Below are 13688 nucleotides of genomic sequence, written 5' to 3'. Positions count from 1 at the left end.
TCCCTACAGAGAGGCATAAGGAATCCAAGAATGAGTAAGAAGCATTGTAGCAAAACGGTGGCCGGGGTTTATGCTCCTCATCTTCGCAGACCCGCGTCTTGTGGACAACACAAGGCACTGAATGGCCAAGCGTGGGAAGGGCTTCGAGGGCTGCTTGTCTTTGTAGTGGTGTAAGCGGGTGTGTCCTGGGATTACTTTAATGGAAATGTAAGTGGTTAGAGTAACTGCTGAGTTGAGGGGAGAAGCTCACATTGTGTGTATATATACATATATAAAAAATACATACTAATCATACAATCACAGAATGGTTAGGGTTGGAAGGGACCTTAGAGACCATCTAGTTCCAACCCCCCTGCCATGGGCAGGGACACCTTCCACTAGACCAGGTTGCTCAAAGCCTCATCCAGCCTGGCCTTGAACAATTCCAGGGATGGGACATCCACAGCTTCTCTGGGCAACCTCTCCCAACGCCTCACCAACCTCTCCAGGAAGAACTTCTTCCTGATATCCAATCTAAACCTCCCCACTTTCAATTTAAACCCGTTACCCCTTGTCCTGACACTAGAGGCCCTTGTAAAAAGTCCCCCCCAGCTTCCTTGTAGCCCCTTCAGGTACTGGAAGGTGCTATAAGGTCTCCCCGGAGCCTTCTCTTCTCCAGGCTGAACAAGCCCAACTCTCTCAGCCTGTCCCCATAGCAGAGGTGCTCCAGCCCTCTGAGCATCTTTGTGGCCTCCTCTGGACTCGCTCCAAGTGGTCAATATCCTTCTGATGCTGAGGGCTCCACAGCTGGATGCAGCACTCCAGGTGGGGTCTCAGAAGGCTAACAAGTAGTTGCATCAAAACAAGAAAGGACTAGTTAACAACACTGATGGTTATGCTAAAGAACTACAAAAAGGGAGGTGCAGCTTGTCACCAGGGAGTTTCTGGATTGGTGTTTTGTTTTGCACCCTGCATCACCCATCATTACAGACTCTACTCATGTGAAGCCCAGCCCGTTACATCACTTCTGCTGTTCAGAACTGTATCAGCTTGCACTCCTATCTAAATAAACAATTATTTTTTAACTACCCTAGGCTTTATTGTGCCAGTCCCTGCAGAGCAAGCAGGCTGAGCCCAGGAAAGCACAGCACCAGTTCTGGCCTCAGACAGAGCTGGTCTGTAAGACTTTAGAAGTAACACGGCGCTTTCCAGGTTCCAGGACTAGGGACAAGGGAACGAAGACAAGAAGCGTTTCACGTAGTTCTAAGCACAGCCTGAAAGCCTAAGCCCGGTCCAGTTTTTTTTGTCTTCACCCCTGTAATCCAGCCTGACGCGGATTTAAGCACTTGGGCAAGTTTTCTTGCACCGGAGGAGCACATTGGCCGCAGCTCGCGCGTAGTTCGACCGCTGGGCCACACCGCCGCCACGCGTTAGCCTGCGGCGGCGTTTCCGTCCCACCCCACGTTCGTTACGCTTCGGGCATCACGTCCCAGCGTCTGGGGGATGTCACCGGTGACCGTTTTACCTGCGTGGCCGCGTGCAGGGTTTTTCACTCTCCTCTGCGTAGCGTGAGGTAGTGTGCGCTTCGGCGGCGCCCGGCCTTTACAACCCATTTGGAGCTCCGGGGAATTCGTCCCGACAGCGGAGCAGGAAGCGCAGCGTGGGTGCACGAAAAGCTTTACGAGTAAAGAAAGGTTTCCAGACATTTATTTCTGGAACTGTACACCAGGTATTAAAGTACAACAAATACAAAATAATGATCAAAAAAATCAAGTGTTTATGTACAAATATTAAAACCAATGCAACAACAGCAACTTCCGCCTGAACATCCGATACCGAAGCATGTTTCGATTGTCACCAGGTGTGTTGTTACCATTAGGGTACGTACTTAGTAAACTGAGAGTAAGTGGAATCTCTGCTTTATTGGGAGGACTATAACTGTTCCTACAGTATTTTACAACCGATAGTATCTTCCTTCTTCTTTCGATGAAAAATAGGAATAAAAAAAATAGTAACCTTGTCATTATTTTATAAATTACTGTATTTAGTTTCCCTGTCTGTAGACAATGTGCTTGTAATGCTGGGCAAACAGCGTCCCCGTTGGTCAGTTTATCCACTAGTTTACATTCAAAGCTGAAATACTCGCTAGAGACTTTGGTTAAATTAAGTAGTATCGCTACGTCCTACTTGAGCTGAAGTTTCCCTATGTTTCTGACCCTCAGTTTTAAAAATCAAAACCAGGAAAAACAAATTGCACAATTCACTGAACTAATTGTACTACGATTCGGTATTCTTCGAACAGCATTGTACATCCTTCAAGTTAAGTTCAGCAGTCTGACGGTGACAAGAGGAATACCGAACACTTAAGAACCTAGCACGGGAGGATGACGTAGGACGAACCGAAGCAGAAGTATTGCTATAATCACAGCACCAGTTACGCTTCCGAGTGCGCCGGCCACCCCCTCTGGGTTCCCCGTACACAGGAAGGGGATGCGTCTGCCAGTGCTGCGATTGCCCGTCATGGATTTTTTTTTTTTTTTGGTTTGTCTGTACGAAGAGAAAGCGTGGCAAAGGACGAAGAATTCATCACAGCTTGTTACAAGAATTGTGCTCTGCCCGCTGCGAACCGAGGCCGCGCGGTTTCTTCGTACGGCCGCGAATTCGGTTAGCTCGGCGCCGACTTCCACAACGCAATTCTTTTAATAAACAGTAACAAGTTCTCCATTCAAATGTTTAAAACTGAGAGAAAAATAAGGAAGTCCAGCTTTTAAAAGAAAAGTTCAATAAATAGATATTTTACATGGATAAATTCGTAGTGGTACAAATTTATGAATGTCACATCAAGCATGCACAAAAATGTTACTATACACAGAAGTAGTCAGAAAATATTGAAATAGATATCTAAAAAGATATGGAGAATTTACATATTTACAACATCTTGCAAATTATTGCCTCATTTTAACAAGGAATTAAAAGTAAACGATACCAGCTAGCTAGCCAACAGGCTAAATAAGATCAGCATTTAAAAATCTAGTGGACTAGCCGGAATTAATTTTTTCTCTCATATCACTTTCTGAATTTTGGTCAAAAGTCTTTATTAAATAACTAAAGTGTCCATTCAACTTGCTGACAACCCAAACCTTAGACAAGTCTCTGTCTACATTACGAGCCCAGCAATGCATAGATAAACGGAACATATTACTGCATCAGCTAATGAGAATGGGCATGTTCATTTAAGTGCAACTGGTATGAGCATTCGGTCATCTTTGTGTAGCGGTTCTCGTACGGACCAGCCACTCACTGTAAACCCACAGATGAACTTGAATGTGTAACAACGGAGGGTTATGGCCAGTATTTTACAAAATTACATAAGATGTGTCAATTCATAAAAAAAAGGAACAAAGTTCAGCACAAAACACAGCAACAAGAAGCTGACAACTTGGCTAAAAATGTCAGATACAGCACAGGGCCAAGGCTACCCGTTGTACTTACTCAAGTCATGTATTTCAGATGTCTAGCTTAAAAACTGATTACAAAACTACCTCTGCTTTTGCCCATGGCGCTAAACTACTTGGTCTGTAACGTGCTGGGTGTGCTACTGCGTGAACACTTCTAAGCCATCTCGTGACAGTGCTGTGAGGAAAACTTCCATACGCTGCATCCGAAACTCAGGATGTCAATGCAGTTCACAGTGTGCATAATAAATACCCTCTTCCCTTTCAAATATTAAGGTCACTACCTTCTAATTACTCAGCGTAACCTTGAAGCAACTATTACAAACATCAACAACATAATCACTTGAATAATGAAAACAAATTAGTGGCAATTAAATCTGCAGTACAAACAGTGCAAAGGAAAAGTACGGAGGGAAAGGGGTAATCCTACTGACGTGGGGTCCAGATTCTCCTCTTACAACCTGCAGGGTCTTACGCTACGATGACATCTTACGAGCCAACGCTACGTCTGGTCTGCCTCTCCTGCCAGAGTCAGAACTCAGGTTTGCAAGAAAAACTTCCTGGGTGGCTAAATTGCACTCAAACGTTCAAGATTAGAAAACAAAACCCAAAACAAAACAAAAAAACCCTGAAGTTAAGGAGTTGCTTTTACGGAAAACGGTTCTACTCATCCTTTCCTATTTGACCAAGGTGGTGAAGTGCCATTTTTGAGGCAGTGACTTGCTAAAAACAAACGAATGCGAATCCACACCGAATACAAACTTTCGAATATATACTTCAAGGTTCCGCTACTCCTACGCAAACCCGACGGTCCCCCTGAACTGCCGTGCTCCAAACAACTGTAAGATGCCTCCCAAACGCAGACTGACTGCTCAGTGGCACATCCTAAACTGCACAGACTGCAGCTTGGTACAACATCAGCTGCCTCGGGAAAGTTAACAAACATTGCAAGGATGACATTGCTCCTCGAAGTCGCGGACAAAACCCATCCCAATACAATGTAGCCCAAAACGCATCTGTTTTAAGCCAGGAAGTGTGAAGTACACGGACACCTGCGGCAGCGTAATCACTCCTGTGTAAGGGAGCCACGGCCTATGATTCTGCAACGGCATCGAAGTGTCGGTCTTCACACTCCACTCCTGCCAAGTCCCTTGTGCTAGCTTCCACCGTGGTGAACTTGCTGTTTTTATAAACTGAAGTGCTCTAGTTTAGTATCACATGAGAGAAGGTTCCATTTAAAAAACATCCTTGTATGTTTGTGCAGTTTAAATTAAAGAAACCCATCCCCGTCTTTATTAGAGAGAAAAAAAAAAACCCAAATGCTACATTGAGCAGGGATCAGGATCGGTACCTGTAAACATTGTTATTCCACTGCATCCGTTACGGCAAAAGTAACTTAGACTAAAAAGCCACTCCAATCCGTTCAGAATTTCTGTGCTGGTTTTGAAACGGTGGCCTCCGTCTACAGGCTTTGAAAGAAAAACTGAAGCAGAGCTTAAAGCTGCACCACAGAGTTCTCTTAGTCCCAAACTCTGCCAAACATCCTATGACAATTCCACATTTATGGACTGAAAGAAGAAAATTACTCTTGATAAATCAAGATATAGTTCTATACATACAAAGACATCACTGATGTCATAAAGTTCAAACTTCCAGTGAAAGACTAAGCAAACCTGATAGCTCCCATCAAGTTTACCCTGACTGCATAACGTACCCACTGCTCAGCGCCGAGTGTTCCGCAGTCATTCCGAGTGCAGGGCCGCGTGTTGGTGAAGCGTGTGGGTATTGATAAAGCCGTTAGTCTCGTTTGCAGACAGGCTGCTGAAGTCAGCCACCGAAACAGCCATTTTGGCGCTGGTAATGTGGTGCGTGTGGTTCTCGAAGTCCACGCCAAGGTTATTTACAGAGACATCGTTCATGAAAGGTTCTGGGACCGCAATTCCCATTTTCAATCGCTTCGCGGGTCGTTCTGACTCCTCGCTGCACATGTTCATGGGGTTTAGCTCTGAATGATAAAAGCCAGTCTCAAATAAATTAAAACAATCACTTTCACCGTTGCTAGGCAAGTTCAGCAGTTCTTCCGTTCCAACAGGCACGTGGTTAACCGGTGCTCGGGGCAGGCTGTCCATAGGAGGAAAGGCGTCATCCAGGCAGTTCACGTCTGAAGTGTGGCAGACTGTGGCTACACTGTTTGTCAGTGCTGGAAAAAAGAAAAACACAAATGCAACTGAAACAGTTGTTTGCACAGTAACAAGACAAAGGTGGGGGTTTTTGTGTGATTTACCTGTCAGCTCATTGGCAGTGATAGAGTTCAGAATGCTCAGCTGTTGATCAGGAATGTTTTCTGTTCGACTGTGGGGCGTTAAGGCTGAAGAATGCACTGCTCCACCAAGGGCTTCTGCTTCGTCTACCAAACGATCCATGTAGTCCCTGAAAGAACATTGCATCCACAACGTATTCTTTAACTGGAAAACAAGGCCTAAAAATGATGATGGGTTTCACTGCAGTAGCCACAGCCGCTGCACCGTTACACTGCGGTGGCAGGAGGAAAAACAATACCGTCTACATTTACGATTTACAACAGAAAAAGGTGTTACTCACGTAACTCCAGGATGATGGTTGTACCTCTTCTTTCCAAATCTTGTTTGCTGAGCAAAGTAATCGTAACGTTCTGACTTTTTCCACATGTAATAGAAAGCCACACACTCAGCAACTGTTCTGGTTCTAACCTAGAGGGCGGCAAGAGGAATCGACAAGATTAATGCCAAGACTTACGTTCTCTCATCTCCCCAGTTCCCATTCCTGCAGTACTATTAGTATTACGGTTCTAGGATCTGGAACAAACCAATTAAATTAGGCGGCTTCAAAGAGATTTACAGTTCAGGTATTACATTCTTTTCCTACTCTATGAATTACTGGCCTTTTAGAAACTCGAGTGATTCTGTATCTACACCTGAAGCATTTACATATATAAATACATGTAACAGTTTTTTAAACTGTAAGACAGACTCTCTCTTAAGATGGAAAAAGCTGAGCAAATCAATGACCTAAAAGAAGCCAAGCAGAAAGACTCTGGGTATTTACTCCTTTTGGGGAATTCCAGAGCTGCGGGGGCTTTGACAACAGATAATCGCAACGGTAAATGTTTAAACAACAAAATGAAATTGTTGTTGAGAAGGTATAAAGGACCCTAGGGACTCATTCTGATCTCTATTAACTGTCTGTCTTTCCCCAAAATGGAGGTTGCTATGTGAAGTCAGATTCCTGGAGAAAAAGTCATTACTTCCACCAACGTTCTTACAAACCATGTCCATTTTTAGGCGCAGAAGCATTCCGTATCCCCATCAGCCCACAGTGCCAGTTCAAGTTTCACAACCAGAATATACAACTCTATGCAGACACAGTCCGACAGTCACATATACCTGAGCTTAACCAAATGTGTCAAAACAGCAGAGGCACACTCAAAATGCTTTGGGTGTAGCAGTAAGCCTGGCCAGACACAAAGGTACTGGGCAGGGGAGGGAGGGAACAGATGCCCACAGGCTGCTGGTGCACAGTGTCTCAGTCGGCGACGCTTTGCAGTACGGCCAGAGGGGAACGTCCGTGTTGCGTTTCTCCCCCCGCTGCGTCTTGCCGAGCTGATGCTTTCCGTGTACAAGCGACATCAGCTAAGGCTGGGTCCCAGAGCCTTCCCTAACCTTTCTGGCTTTTTACCTACTTGGGAAAAAAAACCTCAGGAGCGGATTCCTTAGACAAATCCTGGTCAGTACTGAGAGATACATCAACATGTGCACTTTCTTGCACACTGGAAAACAAAAAAGTATTTTTAGATAATTTCTTTGCATTGCTGATGAATTTCCGTTTATTGGTAATGCCCATTTAATCTGTGAACCACCCAAATGCCGTTTAGAACAGGTTAAACCAGGTACTGAGCAGGACTAGCCGACTGTTGTTGAAGAGCAACCACAACCCTATGAAGTCTACCTGGAATATAACAAAAACACCAGCCTCCCAAAGAAGAAAGCCTTCAAGGTGTTACCACGGCACAAAGGGGATACACAGAAAATGTGGACACTTTCACACTGCTGCTTTTGGATTAAACAAATCCCTATTCTTCGTGCACAGATGAGTCAGTCAGAAGCAATCCGGATCAAGAGCAGAACTCTTGAAAACAGAAAACAGGCCAGCAGAAAACTGGTGGATGTCTGCACTTCTGAAAACACAGAGAGCTAAGCTTGTTTCTGTAAACTTACACCTTCCTGGTGGCAAAAACAAGAAGAGATGCATTTTCCCCTCCCACAGCCATGGTATGGAAATACTGTACTTCTATTCTAGAAATACTAAATATAGTATACTTCTATTCTAGAAATACTAAATTTCCATGGTATGGAAATACTGTACCTCTCTTCTAGAGAGGCACACATTTATACTAAACTGTAATAAAAATGCACAAATGCAAGTAATGTCAACATAAATCGATTTCTGAGATAATTCCTTGCCTTCCTAGCTTTTCCAATGACAGCTGAGGAAAAATCAGCACAAAACCCAGGCTACCTGGTTTTAATATGCTGGTTCTTATTTCACTCTTCTGCATGGCTTCTGACAAGCGTATTGCTCTTGCAGATGTTCAGCATTGTTATCACCTACCGTTTCTTCCCTTTGACTGTAAAACACTAACCTTGTTTTTCTGTATGAGGTGAAAGTCTTTTCCGTAAATCAGAAGTGCATGTTCAAAGCTTCTGCATTCTTCTTCTGTCCACGCTGTCATCTCTTCTAGACAATTACAAAAGTAGCATGATAAACTTGATTTCACTCACTAGCCTTTTACAAAGAGTAAAATACTTGTTCCTAATGGATGATTATCCAAATGCATTCTAAAAAAAAAAAAGTTACTTAGATCCATGTCCTTTCCTCTACGGTACACAGACATCCCACCTGAAATCTAATATTCTTTTTTGTAAAGGCTCTTCTGTAAGAGCTTGATTTCTGGAATCTTTTATCCTTGAGGGCAAAAAGACATCCCAAAGATTCAATTTATTATTTATTTCTGAATGAGTGTGCATTAAAAAAAACAAAACCAAGCAGCAGTTTGGGTCAGACATCACTGGCAAGAAGGCCTGACCGAGATCAGCCCTGCTGTGCGAACCCTGGGAACGGGGCTAGGCCGTACCTCCTCGGGAACCAAGGAGTCTTGGCCGTGAGGAGCAAACCCCACCGGCCGCAGCTGGGACCAGACAAAGCGACAACTGCTGGGGCTGCACAGCCGCACGCCGCACGCAGCGGGGGCTGACCACGCGTCGGTCACTTCACTCCGTAAGCGTCTGCAGCCCGCTCCGAGCCCACTGAGCTCTCCTGTTCAGCAGCAGGCTGCGCACACAGGTGATCATGGGACACCCCTCGAGGTTACTCCTCAGGGTGGAGACACCCCCTACCCCACACGTGATGGCCCTAACAAGGTAGGTGACATTTTACATTAAGCCTAAAAGTATACTCTATGCTAACGACATGTAAATATATGTATATCTATATATCTCGCACTACAGCTTAATCATTAAAAGTGCAGGAAGTGTCAGAGTGCTTGACTGCCGCTTCATTATCGATTCATTACTGCTAAATCACTGTTTTATCACTATTCAAATATGGTGTAATCACAATTTAATTACCAATCCCCTATTAATTATCATTTGATCAATTAATCATTATTAAGACACCTTAATTAACCCCACAACAATGACTCTTCTGAGTAATTCACCTGCGACAGAAACGGGCACAGTCGGCAGGATGGCGGATGCCATCACTGACTCTTTACGGAGACACGGAATTAACCCTTCGCTGAAATCTGCAGGTGACTGGGTGCGTGAAAAGCAGTGCAATTGGAATGAGGTGCAAGAATAGCTGAACCTTGTAAGAGGGAAACTGGAAGGCCGCAAAAAGAAGGTAATAACGATAGACAAGATTTTAAAGAGGTATTTCGGAGCGCGGATGAGCGCGGGGAATGCGAAGATCAAGAAACCAGAGGTTGAACGAAGAAAGCAACAAGAGCTGCTGTGACCTCTGTGAACAGGCTAATGGCTTGAACAACTGGGGCAGGAAAAGCAAAGGGGCAGGAAGGCAGAGGATAAACCAGAACTCATGATAATTCAGGCCCCCAACCACCCCAGATCCTGCAGAAATCCGTAAGCTAATGATAACCCCCCGAAGACTGGGGCAGAGGTCTTTGGCAGGACCCCACTGAAGAACCTGGCAATGGGAGTGCATGAGACGAATCAGAATTGAAGGTAGCCCCTGTTGTTAAAACCGGGGTACGTGCCGGACCTCAAGGGCGCAGATGGAGAGGTACCGTAAGGACCACTCCACAGGATGCCCTTCAACGGGCCGATCTGCAGGAAAACGGCGGGTGTAAGGATGGCTTTTGGGGCCCTGGAGTGTTCCTGAATGAGGGACGATGCCCCAGCACTGAACACACTCTGTTACCCGCCGAGTAGCACACTGGGCAGGAGGCACAGACCCCTGCCCACTGCCATACCAGAAAGATCGTTAAGTGAACTTTCACTGCTGGCACCAAAGCAGCCTCCCTTCGGGCTATAAACAACAGAGGTGCTCGTGGCGATTACCCCACCTCCACCCCTGCAAACCCCAGAGCCATGAAACCGCTAGTCAGGGGCGCCCCGACTGTTCTAAAATCCTATCTCATTGCACAAAGGGATGAAATAAGAAAAAAAAACATAGATCATAACGCTCCGGAGGGTCAGGACAGCCAACCCCACCTCTGGCCCATCCCGACCCAGGCAGGCTTGATAAATCACAGTTGAGTACTGGGGTGGGATGAACCAGCAGGGCGATCCCGAGCTGACACAGACAGCAGACAGATCCGTCAAGTAAGACGGACTCCCCACCACTCTTGACACTTTCCCCGGTCTCGTAAATCCCCCGGTGAGGTGGCGGACCCCTGGAATGCAGGAAGGCCTCAGCCCTAGGCGTACCTCAGCCAGCCACACTGGGCCAACTGACTGGGACTACACTTAGTCTCACCTAGGCTTTCGAAAAACAAGGGGTATCAGGGAATCCGGAACAAAACAAACAACTCCTAAAGATCCCACAAAAAAAAACCCTTTCAGATTTCATAAGGAGGAACTGCAAAAGGCTCTTTTTTTAATATAAAACCACAGTTTCTAAAGCTGAATTTTAGTTTTAGAAATAACAAAACCAAAAATCACTAAAGATGAGTAAGACTTTTGAAACAAAGTAGCTCAAACTATTTGAATAGGTCAGTTTTGTCTCAAGTATTGTTGCTTTCCTATCCTGGTTATGGCTTTGGGCCTGTACACAGTTAAGAAGGGATACCCAGACACCTTACATTCATGGTGGTGATCTAGAAAGCTTCCGTTCAGCTGAAAAACACATTTTAAAATCTTTCTGGAAACAGATACTGGAACCAAGACCTTCCTGCTCCCAGATGAAGGCGATAATCAACCCCTGCAAGGCTATTTTCTTTCCTTCTCACCCCATTAATTTTGTGCTCCTTACTACACAGTTCTCAAGCTCTGAAGAGAAGATCCCTATGTAAACTCTCACTGTAAAGAAAAGTATCTTGGGAGTGGTGGATTTTTAATTCTCACCTTGAGATTATAATCTCAAAAAGATACGGTAATGTGGGTGAGAACTGCCTTATGGGAGAAAAACCAGTGCTCCCCCCAGCCCTCTCCTCATCCTATGCACTGTTACAGCAGCAATGGAGGAAAGAAAGGAAGGTGAAAAGATGATCCTCAGCCCTTCTCTAGCAGGAATTTCCAACAGGCTAACAGTCAGATTACACCTAATCTGTGCAAGACATCAGGGAAAGGGATGCGCTCACCTATCTGATCCTTATTCATACTATTTTTTTTTACTCAAACACACATTTCTGAAAAAAATAGGTATTCTCTCTTACCCTGAGATGCCTTTCCATTTGAGCAGTACCTCTCAATTGCTTCTTTAACATTATGGCTACTTTTAAGAAGTTCATACAGCGCCTGTAAAATAGAAGAAGTCCTTAGAAAGAGTCAAAGTTTGTGTACGTCCAATCCAGACCTCTAAAACTAGCCCGCCAGTGAGCATATCTCATGTAAAACCCAGGATTTATCTTTATACACAATGCAAATTTTAAAATAATAACCAAAAGCAAAACCATCGAAAAGTTGAGGCAAAGTTTAATTAAGAAAATGCACAACATTATGTGTGGTGATTAAAAAAGCTGGATTTGACAACAGCAGGGCCATCAGAAACATCACAGATCGCAACACTGCCAACATTCGAGTAACTCGTAATGTTAAGCATGTGCTGAAAACTGCAAATAAGGTCCCGACCCCAGTAACATGTAATTTAAAAAAGGAAAAAATTTCAGTATTGCTGCCTTCATAACACAGGGGAGAGAGAGAGAAGACGTTAATTACACAGCCATGTGTCACAGATGGAACAGGCTATAAAACATACTTGTTCATTGTCCCGTGTATGTAGTCCTTCAGGAATTCTGCCAATCATCTTTTCATTTCCCGTTCTTAAGGAGGTTTCAAAAAGGTATTCTTTAACTTTACTTTCTGAGATCACATCAGGTTTCCAAAGCAAATGGTCTTCATTCTCATATGCTGTTAAAACAGAAAACCATTAACACCAGGTGTGACATTTTTAAGGCTGTAACATTAAGAGCTATTTCACAAAGACAAAAGGAACACAGAAGTAATCAAATCAAGCACCATGATGCCACTTTTAAACTGCAGCTCACTTTTTCCCCAAAAGGCTCAGTTCAGAGACATGGCAAAGAGATTCAGGTTCCATGAGGATGACATAAGGGACTCAGCTCTTCAAATGAAGAGTCTTTACAGAGGAGCAGCATGTTGATAGCTAGATGATTCAAGTCAAATTATGCACACGTAGCCATCACCTTCCTTTAAACAATCCAGCAGAACCATTCACAGTTTCATTCAGCTGTTTTCAAAACAAACTACAGTTCACAGTCAAAGAGTGTAGGATGTAACTTTACTATTTCAAATATTACATGTCAAAAAAACCCCCAAGAGCGGGTGGCTAATTGGTCATTTTCAACTAAAACTTGACAAAAACTACTTAACAGAATCAAAATCGAGGTTGCAATGAGGGAATTTGTTTTTCCACTCGCTAACAAGGGAAAGCTGTTAGGAACCTGCATGCTGCATACTTCACAAGCCACCGGGAGGTACAGTCCTCCTTCACAGTATGCTGAGGTCACGCGTGCACCTCCTCAGCACCTCATTTGAAAGACAGTATAGGGTAAATATAGCTGGCCTCAACCTCTGTCGGCGTGTGCACGTTTCCATTCTAGATTAAACTATAAATCCTTTGCTCTGACCAACAGATGTGATTAACACTGCACATTTTTCACCTACCTCGTGGCAGTAAAAAATCAGTGTTAATCAGTGCAAACGCACAAGCATAATGGCTATTACAGTAGCAGAGATGCATATTCTTAAATCTCTCATAAAACTGCAGAAAACAACATCCAGCTAAGGTGAGGAATAAACATACATCTCCTCTTCTGTAACGGCCTAAAAACACGGAGAGCTTTCAGACATGCTACAAGTGCAAGGAACTGCCTTCTAGCACCACTCCAGTAGCTGGGACTATGCAGCAGAAATCTAAGCCCCCATTTGCCATCACAAGCTCTTCAAGGAGTACAGAAGAGGCTTTCACAGCCTGCCCCAGCCCTGCAGCCAAGCCCAACCGCTCTGAGCAGTGCTGACGCTCAGCTTCGGCCTCCTTTATCAACCAAGACAGCCCAGCACTTCCTGCTGGAGATCGCGACTGATGATTTCCAGAGGAGCTCTTCAGGCTCTCTGATCTGGGAGCTACCTCTTTGCTCATGGCCACCCAGGAGACCAGGCTCCCACTGGGTCTAGCACCAGCTCATTCCAGAGAAAACTGTCAGCTTAACCCCTGCCTGGTCATTCTCCAGGTATTGGCTGAGAAGTCAAGATGTGTACACAGCAAAAGGACTATCCAGATAAATCCAATTCTTACTCCTCCGTTTCTCACAACCCACAAGCATCAGGCTTCCAGCGCAGGAAACAGGAGAATCCCCTAGGTCTCTTAAGCAACTCAAGAGATGTTCACTTTCCTAATGCTTCCAGCTCCGTCCATACCGAACACTCTTCTTCTCTCCTGCTAAGGCACATTCGTCAAAACAGCAGTTGTTCATGGTGAAACGACTGCGTATTCTTCACGAGAATACCATTCCCATCA

The 13688-nt window shown here is 44.6% G+C and overlaps 1 protein-coding gene across 2 annotated transcripts in view; it reads right to left on the bottom strand.

Annotated features, from left to right (window-relative positions):
- Positions 1 to 5176: 5176 nt before the first annotated feature.
- MIER3 (mesoderm induction early response 1, family member 3) overlaps positions 5177 to 13688 on the bottom strand; it is a 17783-nt gene continuing 9271 nt past the window's right edge. The window contains exons 7-12 of one of the 2 annotated variants that reach the window (XM_010149733.1): positions 11907 to 12058; positions 11365 to 11446; positions 8113 to 8207; positions 6036 to 6163; positions 5719 to 5864; positions 5177 to 5634 (exon numbers count right to left, since the gene is read on the bottom strand). In XM_010149733.1, the coding sequence (XP_010148035.1) occupies positions 5177 to 5634; positions 5719 to 5864; positions 6036 to 6163; positions 8113 to 8207; positions 11365 to 11446; positions 11907 to 12058 (1061 nt within the window). The remainder of the gene's footprint in view (positions 5635 to 5718; positions 5865 to 6035; positions 6164 to 8112; positions 8208 to 11364; positions 11447 to 11906; positions 12059 to 13688) is intronic. The other variant, XM_010149734.1, reaches the window with a different exon arrangement.

Source organism: Eurypyga helias, unplaced genomic scaffold (assembly GCF_000690775.1).
Source record: "Eurypyga helias isolate BGI_N326 unplaced genomic scaffold, ASM69077v1 scaffold11484, whole genome shotgun sequence".
NCBI classification, from domain to species: domain Eukaryota; kingdom Metazoa; phylum Chordata; class Aves; order Eurypygiformes; family Eurypygidae; genus Eurypyga; species Eurypyga helias.
This window is presented reverse-complemented; position numbering and strand designations above follow the sequence as displayed.